The 26,929-nt window shown below is 52.3% G+C and overlaps 1 protein-coding gene across 14 annotated transcripts in view; it reads left to right on the top strand.

Moving 5' to 3' along the window:
- The window catches only part of pde2a (phosphodiesterase 2A), a 698,440-nt gene that overhangs the window by 331,034 nt on the left and 340,477 nt on the right, over positions 1-26,929 (top strand). For all 14 annotated transcript variants that reach the window (XM_072477464.1, XM_072477463.1, XM_072477456.1 and 11 more), the window contains 2 exons: positions 2,445-2,534; positions 5,872-5,963. In XM_072477464.1, coding sequence (XP_072333565.1) covers positions 2,445-2,534; positions 5,872-5,963 — 182 coding nt within the window. The remainder of the gene's footprint in view (positions 1-2,444; positions 2,535-5,871; positions 5,964-26,929) is intronic.

Below are 26,929 nucleotides of genomic sequence, written 5' to 3'. Positions count from 1 at the left end.
AAAGGGGAACATTTCAAAGGAGGAGAGAGACAAGGAGGAGAGAGAACGGTGGAGAGGTTTAGGGAAGGAATCCCAGAATTTGGGACTCAGGTCGCTGAAGGCTGAAGGCGTTGGTGGGCAGCACGGTAGCATGGTGGTTAGTACAATTGCTTCACAGCGCCAGGGTCCCAGGTTTGATTCCCGGCTTGGGTCACTGGCTGTGCGGAGTCTGCACGTTCTCCCCGTGTCTGCGTGGGTTTCCTCCGGGTGCTCCAGTTTCCTCCCACAGTCCAAAGATGTGCAGGTTAGGTGGATTGGCCATGCTAAATTGCCCTTAGTGTCCAAAATTGCCCTTAGTGTTGGGTGGGGTTACTGGGTTCTGGGGATAGGGTGGAGGTGTTGACCTTCGGGTAGGGTGCTCTTTCCAAGAGCCAGTGCAGACTCGATGGGCTGAATGGCCTCCTTCTGCACTGTAGATTCAATGATAATCTATGATTAATCTAGGACAAAGGTTCGGCACAACATCGTGGGCCGAAGGGCCTGTTCTGTGCTGTATTTTCTATGTTCTATGTTCTATGTAAATTCTATGATGATCTATGAAGGCGCGGCCGGCAAGGGTGCAGCGATTAAAATCGGGGGAGATTCGAGAGGCCAGAATTGGAGGAGTGCGTTGATCTTGGAGGGTTGCGGGGCTGGAGGAGATTCCAGAGATGGGAAGGGAGACAGGACATGGAGGGATTTGCACATGTGGAGAAATATTTTAAAATCGAGGTGTGGATGAAACCGAAGCCGGTGTAAGTCAGTGAGCAGAGGGGTGGATGGGTTTGGTGTGCGGTACAACACAGGCAATTACCGTTAATTACTGTGGATATTTTGCCGGGGGTTTGCACCCTCTGATCAGCGCATGGTTCAGACTGGCTGGGGTGAGGGCATCGATTGAGACACTGAGCAGCAAAAACAGCAAAATGCTGGAAATGCACAGCAGGTCCCGGCAGCATTGGTGCCGAGAGAGTTGATGCAACACATTGATGATCTTCCACCAGGACCAAGATATTCCTTTTGTCCCGATGAAGCAAGGAGGAGAATCCTTTTGGAAAACACTCGAAGGTGCATTGAGACATTACGTCATTTTGGAAGTGGAACTAATGCATCTCAGCTCTCCAACACTCTCTTCCTGCTCATCATGTATAATCACGGAGACTTCTGCTGCCTTAACATCACATTCGGCAAATCACAATGCAAAGACCCGCTCATCCTTACTAACCCCCTGTGCTGTACCTGTCCTGGGGGTGTTTGATGGGGACAATGTAGAGGGAGCTTTACTCTGTATCTAACCCGGTGCTCTACCTGTCCTGGGAGTGTTTGATGGGGACAGTGTAGAGGGAGCTTTACTCTGTATCTAACCCTGTGCTGTATCTGTCCTGGGAGTGTTTGATGGGGACAGTGGAGAGGGAGCTTTACTCTGTATCTAACCCCGTGCTGTACCTGTCCTGGGAGTGTTTGATGGGGACAATGTAGAGGGAGCTTTACTCTGTATCTAACCCCGTGCTGTACCTGTCCTGGGAGTGTTTGATAGGGACAGTGGAGAGGGAGCTTTACTCTGTATCTAACCCCGTGCTGTACCTGTCCTGGGAGTGTTTGATGGGGACAGTGTAGAGGGAGCTTTATTCTGTATCTAACCCCGTGCTGTACCTGTCCTGGGAGTGTTTGATAGGGACAGTGTAGAGGGAGCTTTACTCTGTATCTAACCCCGTGCTGTACCTGTCCTGGGAGTGTTTGATGGGGACAGTGTAGAGGGAGCTTTACTCTGTATCTAACCCCGTGCTGTACCTGTCCTGGGAGTGTTTGATAGGGACAGTGGAGAGGGAGCTTTACTCTGTATCTAACCCCGTGCTGTACCTGTCCTGGGAGTGTTTGATGGGGACAGTGTAGAGGGAGCTTTATTCTGTATCTAACCCCGTGCTGTACCTGTCCTGGGAGTGTTTGATAGGGACAGTGTAGAGGGAGCTTTACTCTGTATCTAACCCCGGTGCTGTACCTGTCCTGGGAGTGTTTGATGGGGACAGTGTCGAGGGAGCTTTACTCTGTATCTAACCCCGTGCTGTACCTGTCCTGGGAGTGTTTGATGGGGACAGTGAGAGGGAGCTTTACTCTGTATCTAACCCCGTGCTGTACCTGTCCTGGGAGTGTTTGATAGGGACAGTGTAGTGGGAGGTTTACTCTGTATCTAACCCCGTGCTGTACCTGTCCTGGGAGTGTTTGATGGGGACAGTGTCGAGGGAGCTTTACTCTGTATCTAACCCCGTGCTGTACCTGTCCTGGGAGTGTTTGATAGGGACAGTGTAGAGGGAGCTTTACTCTGTGTCTGAAAGAGATCCATGTTAGGGTTAATTGGAGGTGCACCATCCTTTTCTCTGCCATTAATTCAGTGTAAAGTGCTAATTTACTGTATTTGGTCTTTTCAGAATGCACTGCTGGAACTTGCTTCCGTTATTGATACCCTCTCCTTACGTGCTGTCATTGCTGATGTTCTCGCTACAATCATTCCCAATGTGGTAAGTAACAGTCAATGGGAACATATCTCCATCATCCCCCCCCCCCCCCCCCCCCCCGCCCGACGCATTACTGTTGTTTTCCTAAGTCTGGCTGTGTGTCAATTTGCATCAAAAAACCAGAAACCAATGAAATCTCTGACCCTCCGCTGGGCCCCAGCTCATTACAACTGCCTCCACATTGCTCACTTGCCCCTCGAGGCTGTGGGGATGGTGTTGCAACTGCGGCCGAAGATCAGCAAGGACCAGGGGCTGGTTTAGCACAGGGCTAAATCGCTGGCTTTGAAAGCAGACCAAGGCAGGCCAGCAGCGCGGTTCAATTCCCGTACCAGCCTCCCCGAACAGGCGCCGGAATGTGGCGACTAGGGGCTTTTCACAGGAACTTCATTTGAAGCCTCCTTGTGACAATAAGCAATTTTCATTTCATTTCAATTCACTATTGCACAGGAAATGAATCAATCTTTCAAACTGCATCTTTTGGGTTCAAGCACAGCCCAGACACTGTGTAAACTATTCCAGCAGTATCCACGAGGCTGTATTGAAGGTTATGTAGAGGGTAAATCTCCCCTGACATTGTCCCCCGAACACTCCTCCAGCATAACATCTTGCTCAGTACCCAACCCGGTGCTGGACCTGTCCTGGGAGTGTTTGATGGGGACAGTGTAGAGGGAGCTTTACTCTGTATCTAACCCCGTGCTGTACCTGTCCTGGGAGTGTTTGATGGGGACAGTGTAGAGGGAGCTTTACTCTGTATCTAACCCCGTGCTGTACCTGTCCTGGGAGTGTTTGATGGGGACAGTGTAGAGGGAGCTTTACTCTGTATCTAACCCCGTGCTGTACCTGTCCTGGGAGTGTTTGATGGGGACAGTGTAGAGGGAGCTTTACTCTGTATCTAACCCCGTGCTGTACCCGTCCTGGGAGTGTTTGATGGGGACAGTGTAGAGTGAGCTTTACTCTGTATCTAACCCCGTGCTGTACCTGTCCTGGGAGTTTTTGATGGGGACAGTGTCGAGGGAGCTTTACTCTGTATCTAACCACGTGCTGTATCTATCCTGGGGGTGTTTGATGGGGACAGTGTAGAGGGAGCTTTACTCTGTATCTAACCCCGTGCTGTACCTGTCCTGGGGGTGTTTGATGGGGACAGTGTAGAGGGAGCTTTACTCTGTATCTAACCCCGTGCTATACCTGTCCTGGGAGTGTTTGATGGGGACAGTGTAGAGGGAGCTTTATTCTGTATCTAACCACGTGCTGTACCTGTCCTGGGGGTGTTTGATGGGGACAGTGTAGAGTGAGCTTTACTCTGTATCTAACCCAGTGCTGTATCTGTCCTGGGAGTGTTTGATGGGGACAGTGTAGAGGGAGCTTTACTCTGTATCTAACCCCGTGCTGTACCTGTTCTGGGAGAGTTTGATGAGGACAGTGTAGAGTGAGCTTTACTCTGTATCTAACCCAGTGCTGTACCTGTCCTGGGAGTGTTTGATGGGGACAGTGTCGAGGGAGCTTTACTCTGTATCTAACCCCGTGCTGTACCTGTCCTGGGAGTGTTTGATGGGGACAGTGTAGAGGGAGCTTTACTCTGTATCTAACCCCGTGCTGTACCTGTCCTGGGAGTGTTTGATGGGGACAATGTAGAGGGAGCTTTACTCTGTATCTAACCCCGTGCTGTACCTGTCCTGGGAGTGTTTGATGAGGACAGTGTAGAAAGATCTTTACTCTGTAACTAACCCTGTGCTGTACCTGTCCTGGCAGTGTTTGATGGGGACAGTGTAGAGGGAGCTTTACTCTGTATCTAACCCCGTGCTGTACCTGTCCTGGGAGTGTTTGATGAGGACAGTGTAGAAAGATCTTTACTCTGTATCTAACCCTGTGCTGTACCTGTCCTGGGAGTGTTTGATGGGGACAGTGTAGAGGGAGCTTTACTCTGTATCTAACCCCGTGCTGTACCTGTCCTGGGAGTGTTTGATGGGGACAGTGTAGAGGGAGCTTTACTCTGTATCTAACCCCGTGCTGTACCTGTCCTGGGAGTGTTTGATGGGGACAGTGTAGAGTGAGCTTTACTCTGTATCTAGCCCAGTGCTGTATCTGTCCTGGGAGTGTTTGATGGGGACAGTGTAGAGGGAGCTTTACTCTGTATCTAACCCCGTGCTGTACCTGTTCTGGGAGTGTTTGATGAGGACAGTGTAGAGTGAGCTTTACTCTGTATCTAACCCCATGCTGTACCTGTCCTGAGAGTGTTTGATGGGGACAGTGTAGAGTGAGCTTTACTCTGTATGTAACACCGTGCTGTACCTGTCCTGGGAGTGTTTGATGGGGACAGTGTCGAGGGAGCTTTACTCTGTATCTAACCCAGTGCTGTACCTGTCCTGGGAGTGTTTGATGGGGACAGTGTAGAGGGAGCTTTACTCTGTATCTAACCCCGTGCTGTACCTGTCCTGGGAGTGTTTGATGGGGACAGTGTAGAGGGAGCTTTACTCTGTATCTAACCCCGTGCTGTACCTGTCCTGGGAGTGTTTGATGGGGACAGTGTAGAGGGAGCTTTACTCTGTATCTAACCCCGTGCTGTACCTGTCCTGGGAGTGTTTGATGAGGACAGTGTCGAAAGATCTTTACTCTGTAACTAACCCTGTGCTGTACCTGTCCTGGGAGTGTTTGATGGGGACAGTGTAGAGGGAGCTTTACTCTGTATCTAACCCCGTGCTGTACCTGTCCTGGGAGTGTTTGATGGGGACAGTGTAGAGGGAGCTTTACTCTGTATCTAACCCCGTGCTGTACCTGTCGTGGGAGTGTTTGATGGGGACAGTGTAGAGGGAGCTTTACTCTGTGTCTAACCCTGTGCTGTACCTGTCCTGGGAGTGTTTGATAGGGACAGTGTAGAGGGAGCTTTACTCTGTATCTAACCCCGTGCTGTACCTGTCCTGGGAGTGTTTGCTGGGGACAGTGTAGAGGGAGCTTTACTCTGTATCTAACCCCGTGCTGTACCTGTCGTGGGAGTGTTTGATGGGGACAGTGTAGAGGGAGCTTTACTCTGTATCTAACCCTGTGCTGTACCTGTCCTGGGGGTGTTTGATGGGGACAGTGTAGTGGGAGCTTTTTTGTGGGTCCAGTGTTATGCTGCGCTATTAACTGTCTGATTTGATAATCACTTTCAAAAGGCAATTTAAGAAATAATTGAAAGGTAAATATTTGCAGGACTATGTGGACAGAGTGTAAGTGGGGCTACGTTATAACGGGCGGCGCAGGCCTGATGGGATGAATGACCTCCCTCACTGCTGTGTGGAAGAATCTCTCTCGATGTTGGTGTAAGTTTGTTGATGTCTTCCCGACTCTTCCTTTCTGGCAGGAGAACATTTTCATCTACCTCTTGGACGTCAGCTCAAACAAGTTGCTGTGTGACAACCCTCCACATGAGATGTCCAAGGAAGGGCGGTTAAGGTACGCGGCGAGATCGATTCGGCAAGTGGCGATTTCAGGGATGTTGCATATGGAATGTTCCCATGGCCAGAAATGCGGGAAATGGCATTGAATGTGGAGAATCCGGAGGCCCTGTCAGGCAACGGAATACACAATAAATGTTCGGATGCTGAGCGGTGTGGAGAAATAGAGGGACGTTAGAGTGAATGTGCACCGATCCATGGTTACACGGCTGGATCAGGTGGTTCAGAAGACTGATAGGATAGCTTCCTCCATTTCCCAAGGCGAAGAGTATCAGGTGCTGTGCTGGAACTGCATAAAACACTCGTTAGACCACAGCGAGAGTACTGCATATAGTTCTAGTCTCCACATTAATGTCATCTCACAACAGGGGGCACAGATTACACTACAACATACCAGAGGCTGGGAATCCTGTGGCGTACCCCACCTCCCGACCCCCCAAAGCCTGTTCACCACCTACAAGGCACAAGTCAGGAGTGTGATGGAATACTCTCCACTTGCCTGGATGAGTGCGGCTCCAACACTCAAGAAGCTCAACACTATCCAGGACAAAGCAGCTGACCTGGTTGGCATCTCATCCACAAGGATTCACCCCCTCCACCACCGACACACAGTGGAGGCCGTGTGTACCATTCTCAAGGTGCACGACAGGGACTCACCAAGCTTCCTTTAACAACAGTGTCCAAATCCAAAACCACTGAAATCTAGAGGGACAAGGGCATCAGATACATGGGAACACCACCTCCAAACCAAGAAGCTCCCCTCCAAGCCACTCACCACCCTCACTTGGAAATATATCCCCGTTCCTTTACCGTCGCTGGGTCAAATTCCTAGAACTCTCTCCCTAGCAGCACTGCGGGTGTACCTACACCTCATGGACTGTTGCGGTCCAAGAAGATAGCATGCCCTCACCTTTGCAAGGGCAATTAGTCATGGGCAATAAATGATGTGCTGTGAGGGTCAGTACTGAGGGAGTGCCGCACTGTCGGAGGGTCAGTACTGAGGGAGTGCTGCACTGTCAGAGGGTCAGTACTGAGGGAGTGCTGCACTGTCAGTGGGTCAGTACTGAGGGAGTGCTGTACTGTCAGAGGGTCAGTACTGAGGGAGTGCTGCACTGTCAGAGGGTCAGTACTGAGGGAGTGCTGCACTGTCAGAGGGTCAGTACTGAGGGAGTGCTGCACTGTCAGAGGGTCAGTACTGAGGGAGTGTTGCAGTGTCAGAGGGTCAGTACTGAGGGAGTGCTGCACTGTCAGAGGGTCAGTACTGAGGGAGTGTTGCAGTGTCAGAGGGTCAGTACTGAGGGAGTGCTGCACTGTCAGAGGGTCAGTACTGAGGGAGTGCTGCGCTGTCAGAGGGTCAGTACTGAGGGAGTGCTGCCCTGTCAGAGGGTCAGTGCTGAGGGAGTGCTGCACTGTCAGAGGGTCAGTACTGAGGGAGTGCTGCCCTGTCAGAGGGTCAGTGCTGAGGGAGTGCTGCACTGTCAGTGGGTCAGTACTGAGGGAGTGCTGCACTGTCAGAGGGTCAGTACTGAGGGAGTGCCGCACTGTCAGAGGGTCAGTACTGAGGGAGTGCCGCACTGTCAGAGGGTCAGTGCTGAGGGAGTGCTGCACTGTTAGAGGGTCAGTACTGAGGGAGTGCTGCACTGTCAGAGGGTCAGTGCTGAGGGAGTGCTGCACTGTCAGAGGGTCAGTGCTGAGGGAGTGCTGCACTGTCAGAGGGTCAGTGCTGAGGGAGTGCTGCACTGTCAGAGGGTCAGTACTGAGGGAGTGCTGCACTGTCAGAGGGTCAGTCCTGAGGGAGTGCTGCACTGTCAGAGGGTAGGTGCTGAGGGAGTTCTGCACTGTCAGAGGGTCAGTACTGAGGGAGTGCCGCACTGTCAGGGGGTCAGTACTGAGGGAGCGCGGCACTGTCAGAGGGTCAGTACTGAGGGAGTGCCGCACTGTCAGAGGGTCAGTACTGAGGGAGTGCTGCACTGTCAGAGGGTCAGTACTGAGGGAGTGCCGCACTGTCAGGGGGTCAGTACTGAGGGAGTGCTGCACTGTCAGGGGGTCAGTACTGAGGGAGTGCTGCACTGTCAGAGGGTCAGTACTGAGGGAGTGCTGCACTGTCAGAGGGTCAGTACTGAGGGAGTGCGGGACTGTCAGGGGGTCAGTGCTGAGGGAATTCTGCACTGTCAGAGGGTCAGTACTGAGGGAGTGCTGCACTGTCAGAGGGTCAGTACTGAGGGAGTGCCGCACTGTCAGAGGGTCAGTACTGAGGGAGTGCCGCACTGTCAGAGGGTCAGTACTGAGGGAGTGCTGCACTGTTAGATCCCCTCAGACTGTTTTGTCATGAGACCTTACTCTGTCTGATATTTCTCGCAGGAACAGATTATCCGCTGATTATTTCACTGCTGTTTGTGAGATCTCCCTGTGCACAAATTGGCTGCTTTGTTTGCCACCTCACAGCCGTGACAGTACTTCACAGGTGATTTAGTTTAGTGTTTAGTGTTTAGTGATGTGCATCAGTGTGAAAGGTACTGTGCACACCCATGGGGCGAGACACTCTGGGTCTCCGCGGTGACATGTATCTCAGGGCTGGGAATTGTCCCGCCTTTGGCCAGCCGCAGGACCTTCTGCCTCCGTGGCTGTCAATGGGATTTCCCATTGAATCCACCCCAATCCGCCGGGAATGCCGGGGGTGCGCTGTGAACGGGACTGGAACATCCCGCCAGGATGAACAGCTGGAATCTTGCCCAAGTACTTTCCTTTACACTCTCTCCCACTCACCCACACACACTATATACCGTGACACTATTGCTTCCGTATGTATATAAATCCCTTTGTATATCACATTGAAACACCTCTTTATTCGTTTACGGGATGTGTCACTGGCTCGGCTAGTATTTATTGCCCATCCCTAATTGCCCTGGAACCCGAGTGTCTCGCTCGGCCAGTTAAGAGTCAACCACTTTGCTGTGGGTCTGGAGTCACATGTAGGCCAGGCCGGGGAAGGACGGCAGATTTCCTTCCCTAAGGGTCATTGGTGACCCAGGTGGGTTTTTACCGCAGTTGATGATAGTTTCATGGTCGCCATTCCTCAGACTAGCTTTCTGTTCCGGATTTTGTTAGTTTAATTAAAATTCCCCCAGTTGCCGTGACGGAGATGTGAACCTTTGTCCCCCCACATCGTTAGCCTGGGGCCTCTAGCATTTCTAGTGCTGAGGCATTTCCACGACACTAACTGCCAACATGAAATGGCAGCACGGTAGCATTGTGGTTAGCACAATTGCTTCACAGCTCCAGGGTCCCAGGTTCAATTCCGGCTTGGGTCACCGTCTGTGCGGAGTCTGCACATCCTCCCCGTGTGTGCGTGGGTTTCCTCCCACAGTCCAAAGATGTGCAGGTTGGGTGGATTGGCAATGATAAATTGGATTGGATTGGATTTGTTTATTGTCACGTGTACCGAGGTACAGTGAAAAGTATTTTTCTGCGAGCAGCTCAACAGATCATTAAGTACATGAGAAGAAAAGGAAATAAAAGAAAATACATAATAGGGCAACACAACATATACAATGTAACTACATAAGCACCGGCATCGGATGAAGCATACAGGGTGTAGTGTTAATGAGGTCAGTCCATAAGAGGGTCATTTAGGAGTCTGGTGACAGTGGGGAAGAAGCTGTTTTTGAGTCTGTTCGTGCGTGTTCTCAGACTTCTGTATCTCCTGCCCGATGGAAGAAGTTGGAAGAGTGAGTAAGCCGGGTGGGAGGGGTCTTTGATTATGCTGCCTGCTTTCCCCAGGCAGCGGGAGGTGTAGATGGAGTCAATGGATGGGAGGCAGGTTCGTGTGATGGACTGGGCGGTGTTCACGGCTCTCTGAAGTTTCTTGCGGTCCTGGGCCGAGCAGTTGCCATACCAGGCTGTGATGCAGCCCGATAGGTTGCCCTTAGTGTCCAAAATTGCCCTTAGTGTTGGGTGGGGTTGCTGGGTTATGGTGATAGGGTGGAGGTGTGGACCTTGGGTAGGGTGCTCGTTCCAAGAGACGGTGCAGACTCGATGGGCCGAATGGCCTCCTTCTGCACTGTAAATTCTATGATGAAAAGCTGGGGAAGGTGAAGGAAATGGTGAGGTGTTAGTAAAAAGGGACAGGCTGTGCCCTGCTCGAGGGCTCAGTGACTGAACAGATTTCTGACAGGGTGAAAGAGGCTGCAATTGTCTAAAGTGGGCTTCGTAAAGTGTCACTTCCAGCCACGTTGCACTTATCAGGACCCTGAACCTAGCTCAGTGCAATATGGAATGATTTGATGACTGGAGGAGATTAAATTTTTACTTTTAATTAAACAGCGACCTGCTCTGGTGATATATATCTCCCCTGGCTGTCTAAAGGAGCGCAGCATGTCATAGAATTAATAAAACCGCCAGGCCTTTGCATCGGAGGTCGAGAAGGTGGCAGTATTTTAACCTTGATCTGTGACAGGCTTTACGACACCATTTGAGACATGACTCAGTTTGATACGCCTCCCCCTCGCAGCACACACTGGGGCCCAACCGCTTCTCAACACCCCAACGCTCTCCCCTCCGTCCAATAAATCCCACATCAGCAACGTCTGCACCTCCTTTCTGTGTTAAGATGCAATTAAATTGTCGCTTCATGCTTCCATTTTCTCTTAACCGACCGCCAGCAAAGTGTTTTCAGATCTTTCTGACTGCCCTTCTTGTCACCTTTTCTGTATTTTGTGTTCTGTTCTTTGCGTTCTAAATATATATCCTATCAGTGAAATGTTATTCGAAACACTTCCCAGTCAGGCGCTCTGGCTGTTTATGAGTCAGTGGGCAGCCCTCCCTCGGCTCTGAGTCACACGGTTGCTGGTTCAAGCCCCGCTCCAGAGATGATGCGAGCCTATAATCTAGGCTGACACCCCCACTGCCGGGCCAAGGGAGGGCTTCACTGTCGGAGGAGCCTTTTGGGTGACACTTCGAAAACAAGGCCCCGTCAGCCCCCTCAGGTGGACGCGAGGGATCCCGTGGCGTTGCTGGATGAAGAGCACGGAAGATCTTCCCGGAGAGGCCGGGTCCACCGTCTATCCCTCAACCGACAGCACAGAAAAACAGATCAGCAGGTTGCAGGCTGTGGGATCTTGCTGTGGGGTGGGGGTGGGGGTGGGTGGGGTGTTGCCTTTTCTGTGGACCTACTGTAACTATGGCAATCAGTGAGGTTGCCCTCCTTCCTTTGGATATCAATATTATATTGCTCAGAGTTGCCAGGTATCAAATGATACCACCACAAGGTTCAGCCGGCTATCGATCAAAGAGCCAAACACCAGTTAGTTAGTTCAAGGTCAAGGGTACTTTATTTACACACAATTAGTCATGCAACATAAACACTACTAGTTAACTACACCTATCAACTAAGACAACCTGTACTTAACTTCAGGCACCCGGCTTGGGTCAGAGGAACAGTGGCCACTGTTCGATTCTGGATCTATCGAGTCTGTAGGAGTAACTGCTGCTCAGCTGGGCTCACCCGTCTGGTAGCGGGCGTTGAACTTGGACTTGCCTCTGGTGGTGCTGCGATTGGCGATGGTCGTGGCCGGGGCACCAGGTCCAAAAGAGGACGAACGCATGGTGGACTCTCTTATGCTTGGGGGTTTTCGCGCTCTTTTAGGCGGTCCTTCAGTTTGGACCCCACTAATTGGGTGATCCCTGATCACTGTGTTCGATTCGAACCAATAAAGGGGCGGGTGCCTGGATGGCTGGGCGTGTCCCAAGCGGGCACTGACCCTGTTGTTTACGCTTCCCTAGTACAGGGAGTGGGGGTGGTGGGGGGGGGGGGGGGGGCAGAGCAGTCTTTGACTATTGGCGGGACTGGATGCTCCCAGTGGTGGGCTAGGCCTGAAATCCCGGCCAGGGTCTCCTTTTCCGTCCCACGTAACTGGAGTACCACTTGACCGTTCCCATGTCCTTTTGTGCCTCGTACTGTCTGATCGACCCGTGGCCCAGAGGGCCTGGGCTATTGATCCAGACAGATGGGTTCAAATCCCAACACACTGGCTGCAGAATTCAAACTCAAATTTAATGAACTAAATCTGGAATTGAAAAAGCTAGTTTCAAGACTCATGAGCATGAGGCTACCGAATCGAATGATTCCAGGGATAAGGAACTGTAGCTATTGTGGTGTTCTTTGTGATTCTGTTATCAGGATGGATGTCGTAGTGTTCACAAAGACCACAGAAACTAAGTTAATTAACAAAGCTAACTTTTATTTGCACGACTTAAATTAAGCTTGACCACTTCCTCCTATAGTAAACAATAATTATAGTAATCTACTAACACTAGTCGCTACACTCTAACTCTAACTGTGCTCTATTCCTCTAGGTCTCTCCGACGCACACCACTCCAGCCTTCACTCTTCCTCCCAGAAGCCTGAGAGTCAGTGCTTTATATAATACTGCATCTAGCTCCATCTAGTGGTTAATTGTAACATGACATTAACCCTTTGTATACTGAACATTTCTATAATGTCACAGCTATGGGGATAGATTTGAGAGGTTGGATCTGTTTTCCGAATTGTAGAAAAGAAGGCGGAAAGGAGACTTGACAGAGGGGCTCAAGATGCTGAGGGGCATGGACATAATAAGTAGTGAGAAATTGTTCTCTCGCAAAGGTACGTCAATAACTCAAGGGACACAGATTCAAAATGTTGGACAACATGAGTAGAAGTGATGTGAGGAAAAGGATTTCCACGCAGAGGATGGTTGGAGCCTGGAATGAACTTGCTGAGAGGGTGGTGGAGGCAGGGTTAGTCGAGGTATTCAAAGGCATTGGATTGCTACCTGGAAAGAGAGAATGTGCAAGGTTGCCAGGATAAGGCAGGCGCGTGGGACTTGGTAGAACGTTCTTTCAGAGAACCAGTGTAAGCTCGATAGGCCGAGTGACCAGTTGTGCACTGTGAAGATTCTGTGACTCTGGTGTAAAAACCCATCTGGTTCACTAATGTCCTTTAGGGAAGGAAATCTGCCTCCCTTACCCGGTCTAGCCTACATGTGACTCCAGACCCACAGCAATGTGGTTGACTCTTAACTGCCCCTCACTGAAATGGCCGAGCGGGACAACTGCCCCTCACTGAAATGGCCGAGCGAAACAACTGCCCCTCACTGAAATGGCCGAGCTGGACAACTGCCCCTCACTGAAATGGCCGAGCGAGACAACTGCCCCTCACTGAAATGGCCGAGCGAAACAACTGCCCCTCACTGAAATGGCCGAGCTGGACAACTGCCCCTCACTGAAATGGCCGAGAGGGACAACTGCCCCTCACTGAAATGGCCGAGCGAGACAACTGCCCCTCACTGAAATGGCCGAGCGGGGACAACTGCCCCTCACTGAAATGGCCAAGTGGGACAACTGCCCCTCACTGAAATGGCCAAGTGGGATAACTGCCCCTCACTGAAATGGCCGAGCGAGACAACTGCCCCTCACTGAAATTGCCGAGTGAGTCAACTGCCCCTCACTGAAATGGCCGAGCGAGACAACTGCCCCTCACTGAAATGGCCGAGCGAGACAACTGCCCCTCACTGAAATGGCCGAGCGGGACAACTGCCCCTCACTGAAATGGCCGAGCGGGACAACTGCCCCTCACTGAAATGGCCGAAAATTAACCACTAGATGATCGCACAGACAAGTCTAATAAATCTCTGCCACGCTCCCTCTGAAGGATATTGAAGGACGAGTGATAACTTTGCGATTGTGTACAATGCCGAAGCTTCTCCCGTGGAGAGTCATCACGACGAAGCAGAATGGGGTCATTTGGCCCTTCAAGCCATCTCCCCCCCCCCCCCCCACCCCATTCCCGAATCCTCCAAGTCAACTCCCCTCAAACGGTCATCTAGTTTCCTGTGGAATTCATCGATTGGCCGGATATCTGTGGCTGTTCGCTGGCGGAGAGATTGCCTGGTCCCGCGGGGCAACGCACCCCCACCCATGGGTTTCCCGGCGGCGTGACCTCAATGCGACTTCCCATTGACAGCGGCGGGAACAGAGGTTCCCACCGCCAGCGAACGACGTGCGGCCGAGGAATACGCGGCTGGGGGACCGGAGAATTCGGGCCATTTTCTCCGCTTCCACCACCCCTGTAGCAGTGAGTTCCTGACCGTTAGCATCCTGCTGGGAACTGCTGGATGTCACCCAGAGTTCGGGTCTCCACTTGCTGCGACTGCCCGGAGCAAGGTTCAAACCCAATATCAGAGGCTGACACCAATCCATTGATTGAAGAATTGGCATGTTGACAGCGTAGCCGGGCAGTGTGGCTGTGCTTGGCCCATTCTAACTCTGTGCCCCAGGGTGAGCCCCACGTGGCACACACGGGGCGGGGTTCTCTGATCCTGAGGCTAAGTGTTGAGGCCGTCGTAAACGGCGTCACGTTTACAGGGGGCCAGCACGGCACTGGAGTGAGCCACGCAGCTCCAGTTGCCGATACGGGCATCAGAATGGGCGCCGCGGGTCTGCGCATGCGCGCTGCGGCCGGCGCGAATTTGCGTATGCGCATGGGTTGCCTTCTCCGCCCCGGCCCCGACGCAACATGGTGGAGATCTTCAGGGGCCTGGCGCGGAGGAACATAGGCCCCCACCAGGATAAGCCCGCCCGCCGATCAGTAGGCCCCGATCGCTGGCCAGGGCACTGTAGAGGCCCCCCCCACCCCCCCCGGGGTCGGAGCCCCCCTCCCCCCACCAGGCTGCTCCCCGCGGGATGAACGCCGAGGTAGGACCACACGTGAACGGCGCCGGCGGGACATCGGCCTATCTCGGCGGCCACCCGACCCATCGCGCACGGAGAATCGCCGGGGGGGGGGGGGGGGGCGTAGAATGGGCCCCGACCGGTGCCGCGCCGACCATACCGGCGCCAATGGTGGACCGGCGTCAGAGCGGCCTCGCGTGAATTGCGCTCCTATCCCGGCAACTCTCCGACCCGGCCCATAGAGGACCATAGAGCTAGAAGAGAGCCTAAGACAAGGGTATCCGCCCATGAAGAGGATGGTACAGAGCTCAGAGTCGAGTGAAAAGGAGCAGGAAATACAGAAATCACTCACTGGGTCCTGCTCTCAGGTTGGAGGTGTTGTCACCTCATGTTTGTTTGGGTCTTCGCAGTGGAAGACACAAATAACATGCCAAAAACTGTTAACAAGGAGGTTATAGCAGGTGAGGACCTAGAAACGATCATTGTCACGAAGGAGGTCGTGTTAGCTAATGGGGCTAACGGTAGACAAGTCTCCAGGCCCTGATGGAATGCGTCCCAGGGGGCTAAAACAGATGGTGGGGGAAATAGCAAATGCTCTCGTGGTAATTTACCAAAAATAGCTGGACTCTGGGGCAGTTCCGGCAGATTGGAAAACAGCAAATGTGACGCCATTATGGGCCGGTAAGCTTAACTTCTGTAGTGGGGAAAATGCTTGAATCTATCATAAAGAAAGAAACAGCGAGACATCTGGATAGAAATGGTCCCATTGGGCAGTCGGAGCATGGGTTCGTGAAGTAGGTCATGTTTAACTAATTTACTGGAATTCTTTGAGGACATTACGAGCGCTGTGGACAACGGCGAGCCGGTAGATATGGTGGGCGGGATTCTCCCAGCCCTGGGCCGGGCCGGAGAATCCCGGCGACCGGGCCACACCGCCCCGAAGCCGGCACGCGATTCTCCGCAGAGCAGAGAATCGGCGCCATTGGCGCCAGCGTGGTTGGCTTGCCACCGGTTGCGGGTGGCTCTACGCACCCCCCCCCCCGTGATTCTCCGGCCCAGATTGGCCGAGCGGCAATGAAATTGGGTCCCGCCGGCCGAGCCGGCGTTGAAGTGTCGGGTGGCGGCCTTTGGGGGGGGGGGCTCCGATGTGGCCTGGCCCGTGATCGGAATCCACCGATCGGCGGGCCGCCCTCTGTGGCTGGGGGCCTCCTTTCCTACACGCCGGCCCTGCGCCATGTTGAGTCGGGGTCGGTGCGTTGAAGGAGGTCACTGCGCATGCGCGTGTTGGTGCCGCCGCCATTGCGAATGTGCGGATCTTGCGGCGCACAGTTCCAGCCGGGATCGTCAGCTGGACCGGCGCGAATCGCTCCAGCGCCGTGCTGGCCCCCTGTAGGGGCCAGAATTAGTCCTGGCCCGTCCAGCGGCCCGTTCACGCTGTTGTAAAACACAACGCGGTTTATGACGGTGTGGACACTCTGTCGCAGGATTAGAGAATCCCGCCCGGTGTATCTGGATTTCCAGAAGGCATTCAACAAGGTGCCGCACAAAAGGCTGCTGAATAAGATAATGATGCATGCTGTTTCGGCTAATGTATTAGCATGGGTATAGGATTGGTTAACTAATAGAAAGCAAAGAGTGGGGATAAATGGGTGTTTTTCTGGTTGGCGATCAGTAGCTCGTAGTGTGCCTCAGGGATCAGTGTTGGGCCCGCAATTGTTTACAATTTACATAGGTGATCTGGAGTTGGGGACCAATTGTAATGTGTCAAAGTTCGCAGATGACACTAAGATGAGTGGCAGAGCAAAGTGTGCAGAGGACACTGAAAGTCTGCAGAGGGATGTAAGTGGGCAAGGGTCTGGCAGATGGAGGACAATGTTGGTAAATGTGAGGCATCCATTTTGGTAGGAATATCAGCAAAATGGACTATTGTTTAAATAGTAACAAATGGCAGCATGCTGCCGTGCAGAGGGACCTGGGTGTCCTTGTGCATGAATCACAAAAAGCTGGTTTGCAGGTGCAGCAGGTAATTAGGAGGGCAAATGGAATGTTGTCCTTCATTGTTAGAGGGATGGAGTTTAAAAGCAGGGAGGTTATGTTGCAGCTGTATAGGGTCCCGGTGAGGCTACACCTGGAGTACTGTGTACAGTTTTGGTCTCCTTACCTGAGAAAGGATGTACTGGCACTGGAGGGCGTGCAGAGGAGATTCACTAGGTTGAGTCCAGAGTTGAGAGTATTGGCTGAAGAGGAGAGACTGAGTAGACTGGGACTATACTCATTGGAATTTCGAAGAATGAGGGGGGATCTTATAGAAACATATAAAATTATGAAGGGAATAGATAGGATAGAAGCAGGGAGGTTGTTTCCACTGACGGGACAAACTAGAACGAGGGTGCATAGCCTCAAAATAAGGGGGGGGCAGATTTAGGACTGAGTTGAGGAGGAACTTCTTCACCCAAAGGGTCGTGAATCTGTGGAATTCCCTGCCCAGTGAAGCAGCTGACGCTACCTCGCTGAATGTCTTTAAGGCAAAGATAGATAGATTTGTGAACAGTAAAGGAATTAAGGGTTATGGTGAGCGGGCGGGCAAGTGGAGCTGAGTCCACAAAAGATCAGCCATGATTTTATTGAATAGCGGAGCAGCCTCGAGGGGCCAGATGGCCGACTCCTGCTCCTAGTTCTTATGTTATGTTTTGGCCAAGGTGGCAAAAGCAGAAAGATACAAGATGGTGTGGACTCTCATTCACACAAGGGATGTGGGTGTCAGTGACGAGGCCAGCAATTGTTGCCCATCCCTAATTGCCCTTGAGAAGGTGGTGGTGAGCTGCCTTCTTCAGCGGCTGCAGTCCGTGAGGTGTAGGTACACCCACAGTGCTATTTGGGAGGGAGTTCCAGGAGTTTGACCCAGCGACAGTGAAGGAACGGCGATATATTTCCCAGTCAGGATGGTGAGCGACTTGAGGGGAACCTCCAGTTGGTGGGGTTCCCAGGTATCTGCTGCTCTTGTCCTTCCAGGTGGTAGTGGTCATGGGGTTTGGAAGGTGCTGCCGAAGGAACCTTGGTGAGTTGCCGCAATGCATCCTGTAGATGGTACACACGGCTGCTACTGGGCATTGATAGCAATGGTATAAAATCTAATTTAACTCATTGTAGTACCCTCAATAACGACACGAGAGTGTGGAATGGTAAATTAAGGCTTTAATAAGCAGAGAACTAGCCAGCTACAGAGATGTGTGCTTACTGAGTGCCGCCTACAGGGTGTCACCTTATATACTGCTCCCTGGTGGGCGGAGCTGGAGGCGGAGTCCCCCAGGGTTCCAAACCCGGTCTTAAAGGGGCATCACCTACATGGTGTTAAGGGTACAGTAACCATTCATCACATTCACCCCCTGTTTAAAAAAAACGCAAAGTCCGTCGGGGGTGAAGTGGAATTACAAGTCTATTCTTTTCGGCAGCCTGATCATCCTCGTCGACCTTCTCAGCTTGGGCGGTTGTGTGGCGGGCACGGACATCTTTGGTTGAGGGTACATCCGGGAGCACGGTGGTCGGAGCTTTCGTCCGGGTCGGGGTAGGGGGTTGGGGGGCAGGCGGAATAGCTGGGGGAATAGTTGGGGTAGCGGTGCCGGCGCCGGTGGGAAGTGTGGAGGGGGGGCGCGGTCGGTGTCTGCCGATGGAGTGGGAGTCTGGCAGGGGGCATCAGTGGGGGAACCAGCGGGTGCCAGGACCCGTAGGGAAACCGCGAGGGGGGGGGCATCAGTGGGGGAACAGTGGGTGCCAGATCCCGGAGGGAAGCCTTGTCTTGCCTGCCGTCGGGGTGTGGGACGTAGGCGTATCGGGGGTTCGCATGTAGCAGTTGGACCCTCGCGACCAGGGGGTCCGTTTTATGGCTCCGGAGAAGGTCCCAGAGTCGTCAGCTAAGGTGGAAGCGAGACCCAGAGGTGGACTTTCTGGGGAAGACAAACAAGCGGTTGTGAGGGCTTTCATTCGTGGCCGTGCAGAGGAGCGACCTAATGGAGTGTAGGGCGTCGGGTAGGACCTCCTGCCAGCGGGTGGTTGGTAGACTTCTCGACCGCAGGGCCAGAAGGACAGCTCTCCGCACTGTCGCGTTCTCCCTCTCCGCTTGCCCGTTTCCCCGCGGGTTATAACTGGTCGTTCTGCTCGAGGCGATGCCTTTCCTGAGCAGATACTGATGCAGCTCATCGCTCATGAACGATGTACCCCGGTCGCTGTGGATCTAAGCGGGGAAACCAAACAGGGTGAAGATGCTGTGCAGTGCCTTTATCACGGTGGCTGAGGTCATGTCGGGACAGGGGACAGCGAATGGGAAGCGAGGGAACTTGTCGATGACGGTTAGGAAGTAGTATTGCGGTTGGTGGATGGGAGCGGACCTTTGAAGTCCACGCTTAGTCGCTCAAAGGGCCCCGAGGCCTTTACAAGGCGAGCCTTGTCTGGCCGGTAGAAGTGTGGTTTGCACTCCGCGCAGATCTGCCAAGCCCTGGCCATGGCCTTGACCTCCTTGGTGGAGTAAGGTAGGTTGCGGGACTTGATAAAATGGGCGAGCCGGGTAACCCCCAGGTGACAGAGGTCATTGTGGATGGCCCGCAGGCGATCCTCCTGCGCGTTGGCGCACGTGCCGCGGGACAGGGCATCTGGGGGCTCGTTGAGCTCCCCTGGATGATACTTAATATCGTACGTGTAGGTGGAGAGTTCGATCCTCCACCTCAAGATTTTATCATTTTTAATTTTGCCCCGTTGTGCGTTATCAAACATGAAGGCTCAGGACCACTGGTCGGCAACGAGGGTGAACCTCCTACCGGCGAGGTAGTGCCTCCAGCGCCGCACAGCCTCCACAATGGCTTGTGCCTCCTTTTCGACTGCAGAGTGCCGAATCTCGGAGGCGGTGAGGGTCTGGGAGAAGAATGCTACTGGTCTGCCTGCCTGATTGAGTATATTCATCACACTCATAACTTTAAAACTATAAACTGTATGCAAATATATGCAAATAACTAGATGCTCTTAGCCCGTAAATAGGCAGGTCATTTCAGTCAAGGACATTTTGCTATGCAAATTAGTTTCCATTATCAATATTAATCATACCAGTACTTTGCTGTTGTTATATCTTCTCCTTTAACGACCCGCGGTGGGTTTTTTAATTAACCCCTTCTTCACCATTACTGGTGCTGACTTGCACTAGGCTACCAGGCAACAGATGCTGGCAACCAGGCCAGCAGAGCTGGGCTGAGAGGTGGCAAATGGAGTTTAATGCAGAAAAGTGTGAGGTGATTCATTTTGGAAGGAATAACAGGAAGACAGAGTACTGGGCTAATGGTAAGATTCTTGGCAGTGTGGGTGAGCAGAGAGATCTCGGTGTCCATGTACATAGATCCCTGAATGTTGCCACCCAGGTTGAGAGGGTTGTTAAGAAGGCGTACGGTGTGTTAGCTTTTATTGGTAGAGGGATTGAGTTTCGGAGCCATGAGGTATTGTTACAGCTGTACAAAACTCTGGTGCGGCCGCATTTGGAGTATTGCGTGCAGTTCTGGTCGCCGCATTATAGGAAGGATGTGGAAGCATTGGAAAGGGTGCAGAGGAGATTTACCAGAATGTTGCCTGGTATGGAGGGAAGATCTTATGAGGAAAGGCTGAGAGACTTGAGGTTATTTTCTTTAGAAAGAAGAAGGTTAAGAGGTGACTTAATTGAGGCATACAAGATGATCAGAGGATTGGATAGGGTGGACAGTGAGAGCCTTTTCCCTCGGATGGTGATGTCTAGCACGAGGGGACATAGCTTTAAATTGAGGGGAGATAGATATAAGACAGATGTAGGTTCTTTACTCAGAGAGTAGTAAGGGTGTGGAATGCCCTGCCTGCAACAGTAGTGGACTCGCCAACACTAAGGGCATTCAAATGGTCATTGGATAGACATATGGACGATAAAGGAATAGTGTAGATGGGCTTTAGAGTGGTTTCACAGGTCGCCGCAACATCGAGGGCCGAAGGGCCTGTACTGCGCTGTAATGTTCTATGTTCTATGTTCTGGATGCCAGCGCCCGCAGATATCTTGCCTATCCATCAGGAGTCACCTGCAACTCAGTCAGCAGCGCTCCCCTCAGCCCAGCCCAGAGGACAGAGGCACAGAATCGGGGGGCTGACACTCCCAGTGTGACCCGAAGGGAGGGGGTGCTGCACTGGGGGAGGTGCAGATGTTCAGCCGCGACCGTGGGCGACAGGCCCACCCTCCCCTTCCCAGGGAGAATTCTCCCCCGCGCCCTGGCCACTGCTCATCGATAGCTGGCTTTGAAAGCAGACCAAGGCAGGCCAGCAGCACGGTTCAATTCCCGCACCGGCCTCCCCGAACAGGCGCCGGAATGTGGCGACTAGGGGCTTTTCACAGTAACTTCATTTGAAGCCTACTCGTGACAATAAGCGATCTTCATTTTCATTTCATTATCACATTGCTGTTTGCGGGATCATGCTGTGCACGAACAGGCAGCTGAAGTTTCCTACATTGCACCTTCATCTGCTCGAAGGTGCTGTGTGGGGGATGCACTGAGGTCATGGAAACCGTTACATAAATGCACTTTCTCCTTTCCTTTACCGGACAATCCAAAGATCAGCTCCGACTATTCATCAAACTGGTAGAAAACAAACACACCTTTGAAAAGTATTCGATTAAAAAAAACACTGAATAATAATAAAAGGTGAATGCAGTTGATTGAAGCAAATGCCTTTGACCCTGAGCTGTGTGTTCTGCTTATCCACCAACAACGGAGAGAGAATCTCAATGGTTCCCCACCTGTGTGCAGTATTTTCACTGTTTAATTAGTTAAATTACAGGGGTCAGTTCACACAATCAACTCTTCCTGTGACTGCAATTAGCCCGGCTCCCCGCTCCCTCCAGAGATGCCACTGTGATTCAAATCAATCTTTTAGTTTGAAATGTTAATGTTGGGGCATGAAGTGGAGGCCTCAACGCCCGCTCAGTATAATTTCCTGCGCACAGGTTGCGAATCAAATCACTTTCCACAAAAGGGTGATTTGAAACTGTCTCGCTGTAAGTGATTTGTTTTGCTGAGAACCTTTTCTGAGTGACATTGAGCGTGTGGAGTGTGTTGGTGCGCGCACATGTGCCTGTGTGTCTGTGCGTGTGTGTTGATGTGTGTGCGTGTATTAGTGTGCATGCATGTGTGTGTGGTGTGTGTTATTACATGTGTGCGGGGGGGTGTATATGTCTGTGCCTGTGGGGTGTGTGTATCTGTGTAGTGTGTGTGCATCTAGGGGTATCGTATGTGTGCATGCGTGTGTACATGTGTGTGTATGTATGTGTGTGAATGTGTACATGCACGCTGACGTGTCAGAATGTGTCCATTATAGATACAGACCAATCTAGTGAGCCTTCGCTGGACCGCCCCCAATACAATTCCGTCAATCTTCCTGGTACCCCCCCCCCCCCCCCCCCCGTCACATTTAGGGAGCACCCCAATGATGCGCTGGGAATCCCTCTTGCGAGTTCCCACTTCAGGATTAACGGTAATTGCCCAAAAGGGCCAACTTCCCCAGGACAAGGTTCTGGGATCCATCGAACAGAAGCGATTTAAATCACGAACGTTGGATGCCTCTGCCACGTCGACACTCCGAGCTACTCTGAAAGAGGTTGGAGGAAGAAAAGCACTTCTAACTTCAGAGTCATTGTTTTAAACATCCAGACAGAGTCCCACAGGGGCAGACTCCCACACACCCGAACCCCCAGTAGATACCTCCCCCCTGCCCCCCACCCCCGGACAGTATTCCGCATCCCACAGCCCGAGCACCCTTTTGAGATTCCCTTCCGCCCTCCCCTGAACTGATTCCCCACAAACTAACCGGTCTCAATCCCACTCCACTCTAACCACACTTCTGAACCCAAACCTACCACTGCCTCACCCCAGCCTGACCTGCCAACCTGACCTGTACTCCCTTGTTGTCTGAGTACCCCCACATGCCCCACTCACCCCCACGTCCATCTCCCCCCCCCTCCACATCTCCAAACACCTCACCTCCCACATTTGACTCCCCTCCCATGTCCGACTACACCCCCACCCCGATGTTTAACTCCATATCCCCCACTAGTGTGAAGCCCCACCCCCTCATCTAATTCACTCAATTTAAACACTTACCTTCTCCCTGGTCTCTTTACTTTCAATGGAACTTTTAAACTAGGGCAGTACAAATGGGCAGTGTTGTGCATGGCAGGACGCAAAAGGCATTTTGGAATTGAAGCGCAGGTAAATGGGTACAGAGTTGCACCCCGCTGCTGATTGCCACTCCGTTAGGGAACATTAGGCCAGGCACTGATCTTCCATCACTCCACTAGTCAGAGCCTGCCAACTTGAAAATATCTCATTAACTCTCTGCTTCCTGTTTGATTGGGACAGTGTCGAGGGAGCTTTACTCTGTAACTAACCCCGTGCTGTACCTGTCCTGGGAGTGTTTGATGGGGACAGTGTAGAGGGAGCTTTACTCTGTATCTAACCCCGTGCTGTACCTGTCCTGGGAGTGTTTGATGGGGACAGTGTAGAGGGAGCTTTACTCTGTATCTAACCCCGTGCTGTACCTGTCCTGGGAATGTTTGATGGGGACAGTGTCGAGGGAGCTTTACTCTGTATCTAACCCCGTGCTGTACCTGTCCTGGGAGTGTTTGATGGGGACAGTGTAGAGGGAGCTTTACTCTGTATCAAACCCCGTGCTGTACCTGTCCTGGGAGTGTTTGATGGGGACAGTGTAGAGGGAGCTTTACTCTGTATCTAACCCCGTGCTGTACCTGTCCTGGGAGAGTTTGATGGGGACAGTGCAGAGGGAGCTTTACTCTGTGTCTAACCCCGTGCTGGACCAGTCCTGGGAGTGTTTGATGGGATCAGTGTAGAGGGAGCTTTACTCTGTATCTAACCCCGTGCTGTATCTGTCCTGGGAGTGTTTGATGGGGACAGTGTCGAGGGAGCTTTACTCTGTATCTAACCCCGTGCTGTACCTGTCCTGGGAGTGTTTGATGGGGACAGTGTAGAGGGAGCTTTACTCTGTATCTAACCCCGTGCTGTACCTGTCCTGGGAGAGTTTGATGGGGAAAGTGTAGAGGGTGCTTTACTCTGTATCTAACCCCGTGCTGTACCTGTCCTGGGAGTGTTTGATGGGGACAGAGTAGAGGGAGCTTTACTCTGTATCTAACCCCGTGCTGTACCTGTCCTGGGAATGTTTGATGGGGACAGTGTCGAGGGAGCTTTACTCTGTATCTAACCCCGTGCTGTACCTGTCCTGGGAGTGTTTGATGGGGACAGTGTAGAGGGAGCTTTACTCTGTATCAAACCCCGTGCTGTACCTGTCCTGGGAGTGTTTGATGGGGACAGTGTAGAGGGAGCTTTACTCTGTATCTAACCCCGTGCTGTACCTGTCCTGGGAGAGTTTGATGGGGACAGTGCAGAGGGAGCTTTACTCTGTGTCTAACCCCGTGCTGGACCAGTCCTGGGAGTGTTTGATGGGATCAGTGTAGAGGGAGCTTTACTCTGTATCTAACCCCGTGCTGTATCTGTCCTGGGAGTGTTTGATGGGGACAGTGTCGAGGGAGCTTTACTCTGTATCTAACCCCGTGCTGTACCTGTCCTGGGAGTGTTTGATGGGGACAGTGTAGAGGGAGCTTTACTCTGTATCTAACCCCGTGCTGTACCTGTCCTGGGAGAGTTTGATGGGGAAAGTGTAGAGGGTGCTTTACTCTGTATCTAACCCCGTGCTGTACCTGTCCTGGGAGTGTTTGATGGGGACAGAGTAGAGGGAGCTTTACTCTGTATCTAACCCCGTGCTGTACCTGTCCTGGGAGTGTTTGATGGGGACAGTGTCGAGGGAGCTTTACTCTGTATCTAACCCCGTGCTGTACCTGTCCTGGGAGTGTTTGATGGGGACAGTGTAGAGGGAGCTTTACTCTGTATCAAACCCCGTGCTGTACCTGTCCTGGGAGTGTTTGATGGGGACAGTGTCGAGGGAGCTTTACTCTGTATCTAACCCAGTGCTGTACCTGTCCTGGGAGTGTTTGATGGGGACAGTGTCGAGGGAGCCTTACTCTGTATCTAACCCCATGCTGTACCTGTCCTGGGAGTGTTTGATGGGGACAGTGTAGAGGGAGCTTTACTCTGTATCTAACCCCGTGCTGTACCTGTCCTGGGAGAGTTTGATGGGGACAGTGCAGAGGGAGCTTTACTCTGTGTCTAACCCCGTGCTGGACCAGTCCTGGGAGTGTTTGATGGGATCAGTGTAGAGGGAGCTTTACTCTGTATCTAACCCCATGTTGTACCTGTCCTGGGAGTGTTTGATGGGGGCAGCGTAGAGTGAGCTTTACTCTGTATCTAACCCCGTGCTGTACTTGTCCTGGGAGTGTTTGATGGGGACAGTGTAGAGGGAGCTTTACTCTGTATCTAACCCCGTGCTGTACCTGTCCTGGGAGTGTTTGATGGGGACAGTGTCGAGGGAGCTTTACTCTGTATCTAACCCCGTGCTGTACCTGTCCTGGGAGAGTTTGATGGGGAAAGTGTAGAGGGTGCTTTACTCTGTATCTAACCCAGTGCTGTACCTGTCCTGGGAGTGTTTGATGGGGACAGTGTAGAGGGAGCTTTACTCTGTATCTAACCCCGTGCTGTACCTGTCCTGGGAGTGTTTGATGGGGACAGTGTCGAGGGAGCTTTACTCTGTATCTAACCCCGTGCTGTACCTGTCCTGGGAGTGTTTGATGGGGACAGTGTAGAGGGAGCTTTACTATGTATCAAACCCCGTGCTGTACCTGTCCTGGGAGTGTTTGATGGGGACAGTGTCGAGGGAGCTTTACTCTGTATCTAACCCAGTGCTGTACCTGTCCTGGGAGTGTTTGATGGGGACAGTGTCGAGGGAGCCTTACTCTGTATCTAACCCCATGCTGTACCTGTCCTGGGAGTGTTTGATGGGGACAGTGTAGAGGGAGCTTTACTCTGTATCTAACCCCGTGCTGTACCTGTCCTGGGAGAGTTTGATGAGGACAGTGCAGAGGGAGCTTTACTCTGTGTCTAACCCCGTGCTGGACCAGTCCTGGGAGTGTTTGATGGGATCAGTGTAGAGGGAGCTTTACTCTGTATCTAACCCCATGTTGTACCTGTCCTGGGAGTGTTTGATGGGGGCAGCGTAGAGTGAGCTTTACTCTGTATCTAACCCCGTGCTGTACTTGTCCTGGGAGTGTTTGATGGGGACAGTGTAGAGGGAGCTTTACTCTGTATCTAACCCCGTGCTGTACCTGTCCTGGGAGTGTTTGATGGGGACAGTGTCGAGGGAGCTTTACTCTGTATCTAACCCCGTGCTGTACCTGTCCTGGGAGTGTTTGATGGGGACAGGGTAGAGGGAGCTTTACTCTGTATCTAACCCCGTGCTGTACCTGTCCTGGGAGTGTTTGATGGGGACAGTGTCGAGGGAGCTTTACTCTGAATCTAACCCCGTGCTGTACCTGTCCTGGGAGTGTTTGATGGGGACAGTGTAGAGGGAGATTTACTCTGTATCAAACCCCGTGCTGTACCTGTCCTGGAAGTGTTTGATGGGGACAGTGTCGAGGGAGCTTTATTCTGTATCTAACCCTGTGCTGTACCTGTCCTGGGAGTGTTTGATGGGGACAGTGTAGAGGGAGCTTTACTCTGTATCTAACCCCATGCTGTACCTGTCCTGGGAGTGTTTGATGGGGACAGTGCAGAGGGAGCTTTACTCTGTGTCTAACCCCGTGCTGGACCTGTCCTGGGAGTGTTTGATGGGATCAGTGTAGAGGGAGCTTTACTCTGTATCTAAACCTGTGCTGTATCTGTCCTGGGAGTGTTTGATGGGGACAGTGTCGAGGGAGCTTTACTCTGTATCTAACCCCGTGCTGTACCTGTCCTGGGAGTGTTTGATGGGGACAGTGTTGAGGGAGCTTTACTCTGTATCTAACCCCGTGCTGTACCTGTCCTGTGAGAGTTTGATGGGGAAAGTGTAGAGGGAGCTTTACTCTGTATCTAACCCCGTGCTGTACCTGTCCTGGGAGTGTTTAATGGGGACAGTGTAGAGGGAGCTTTACTCTGTAACTAACCCCGTGCTGTCCCTGTCCTGGGAGTGTTTGATGGGGACAGTGTAGAGGGAGCTGTTCTCTGTATCTAACCCTGTGCTATACCTGTTGTAGCGCACAAAGACTCCATGAGACGAATATAGCGAAGTCGATGAGGCTTTATTAAGCGTGTCTGTTCCCCA

The sequence above is a fragment of the Scyliorhinus torazame genome, chromosome 15, assembly GCF_047496885.1.
Source record: "Scyliorhinus torazame isolate Kashiwa2021f chromosome 15, sScyTor2.1, whole genome shotgun sequence".
Lineage (NCBI taxonomy): Eukaryota > Metazoa > Chordata > Chondrichthyes > Carcharhiniformes > Scyliorhinidae > Scyliorhinus > Scyliorhinus torazame.
Note: the sequence above shows the minus strand (reverse complement) of the source record. Positions and strands in the feature narration are given on the sequence as shown.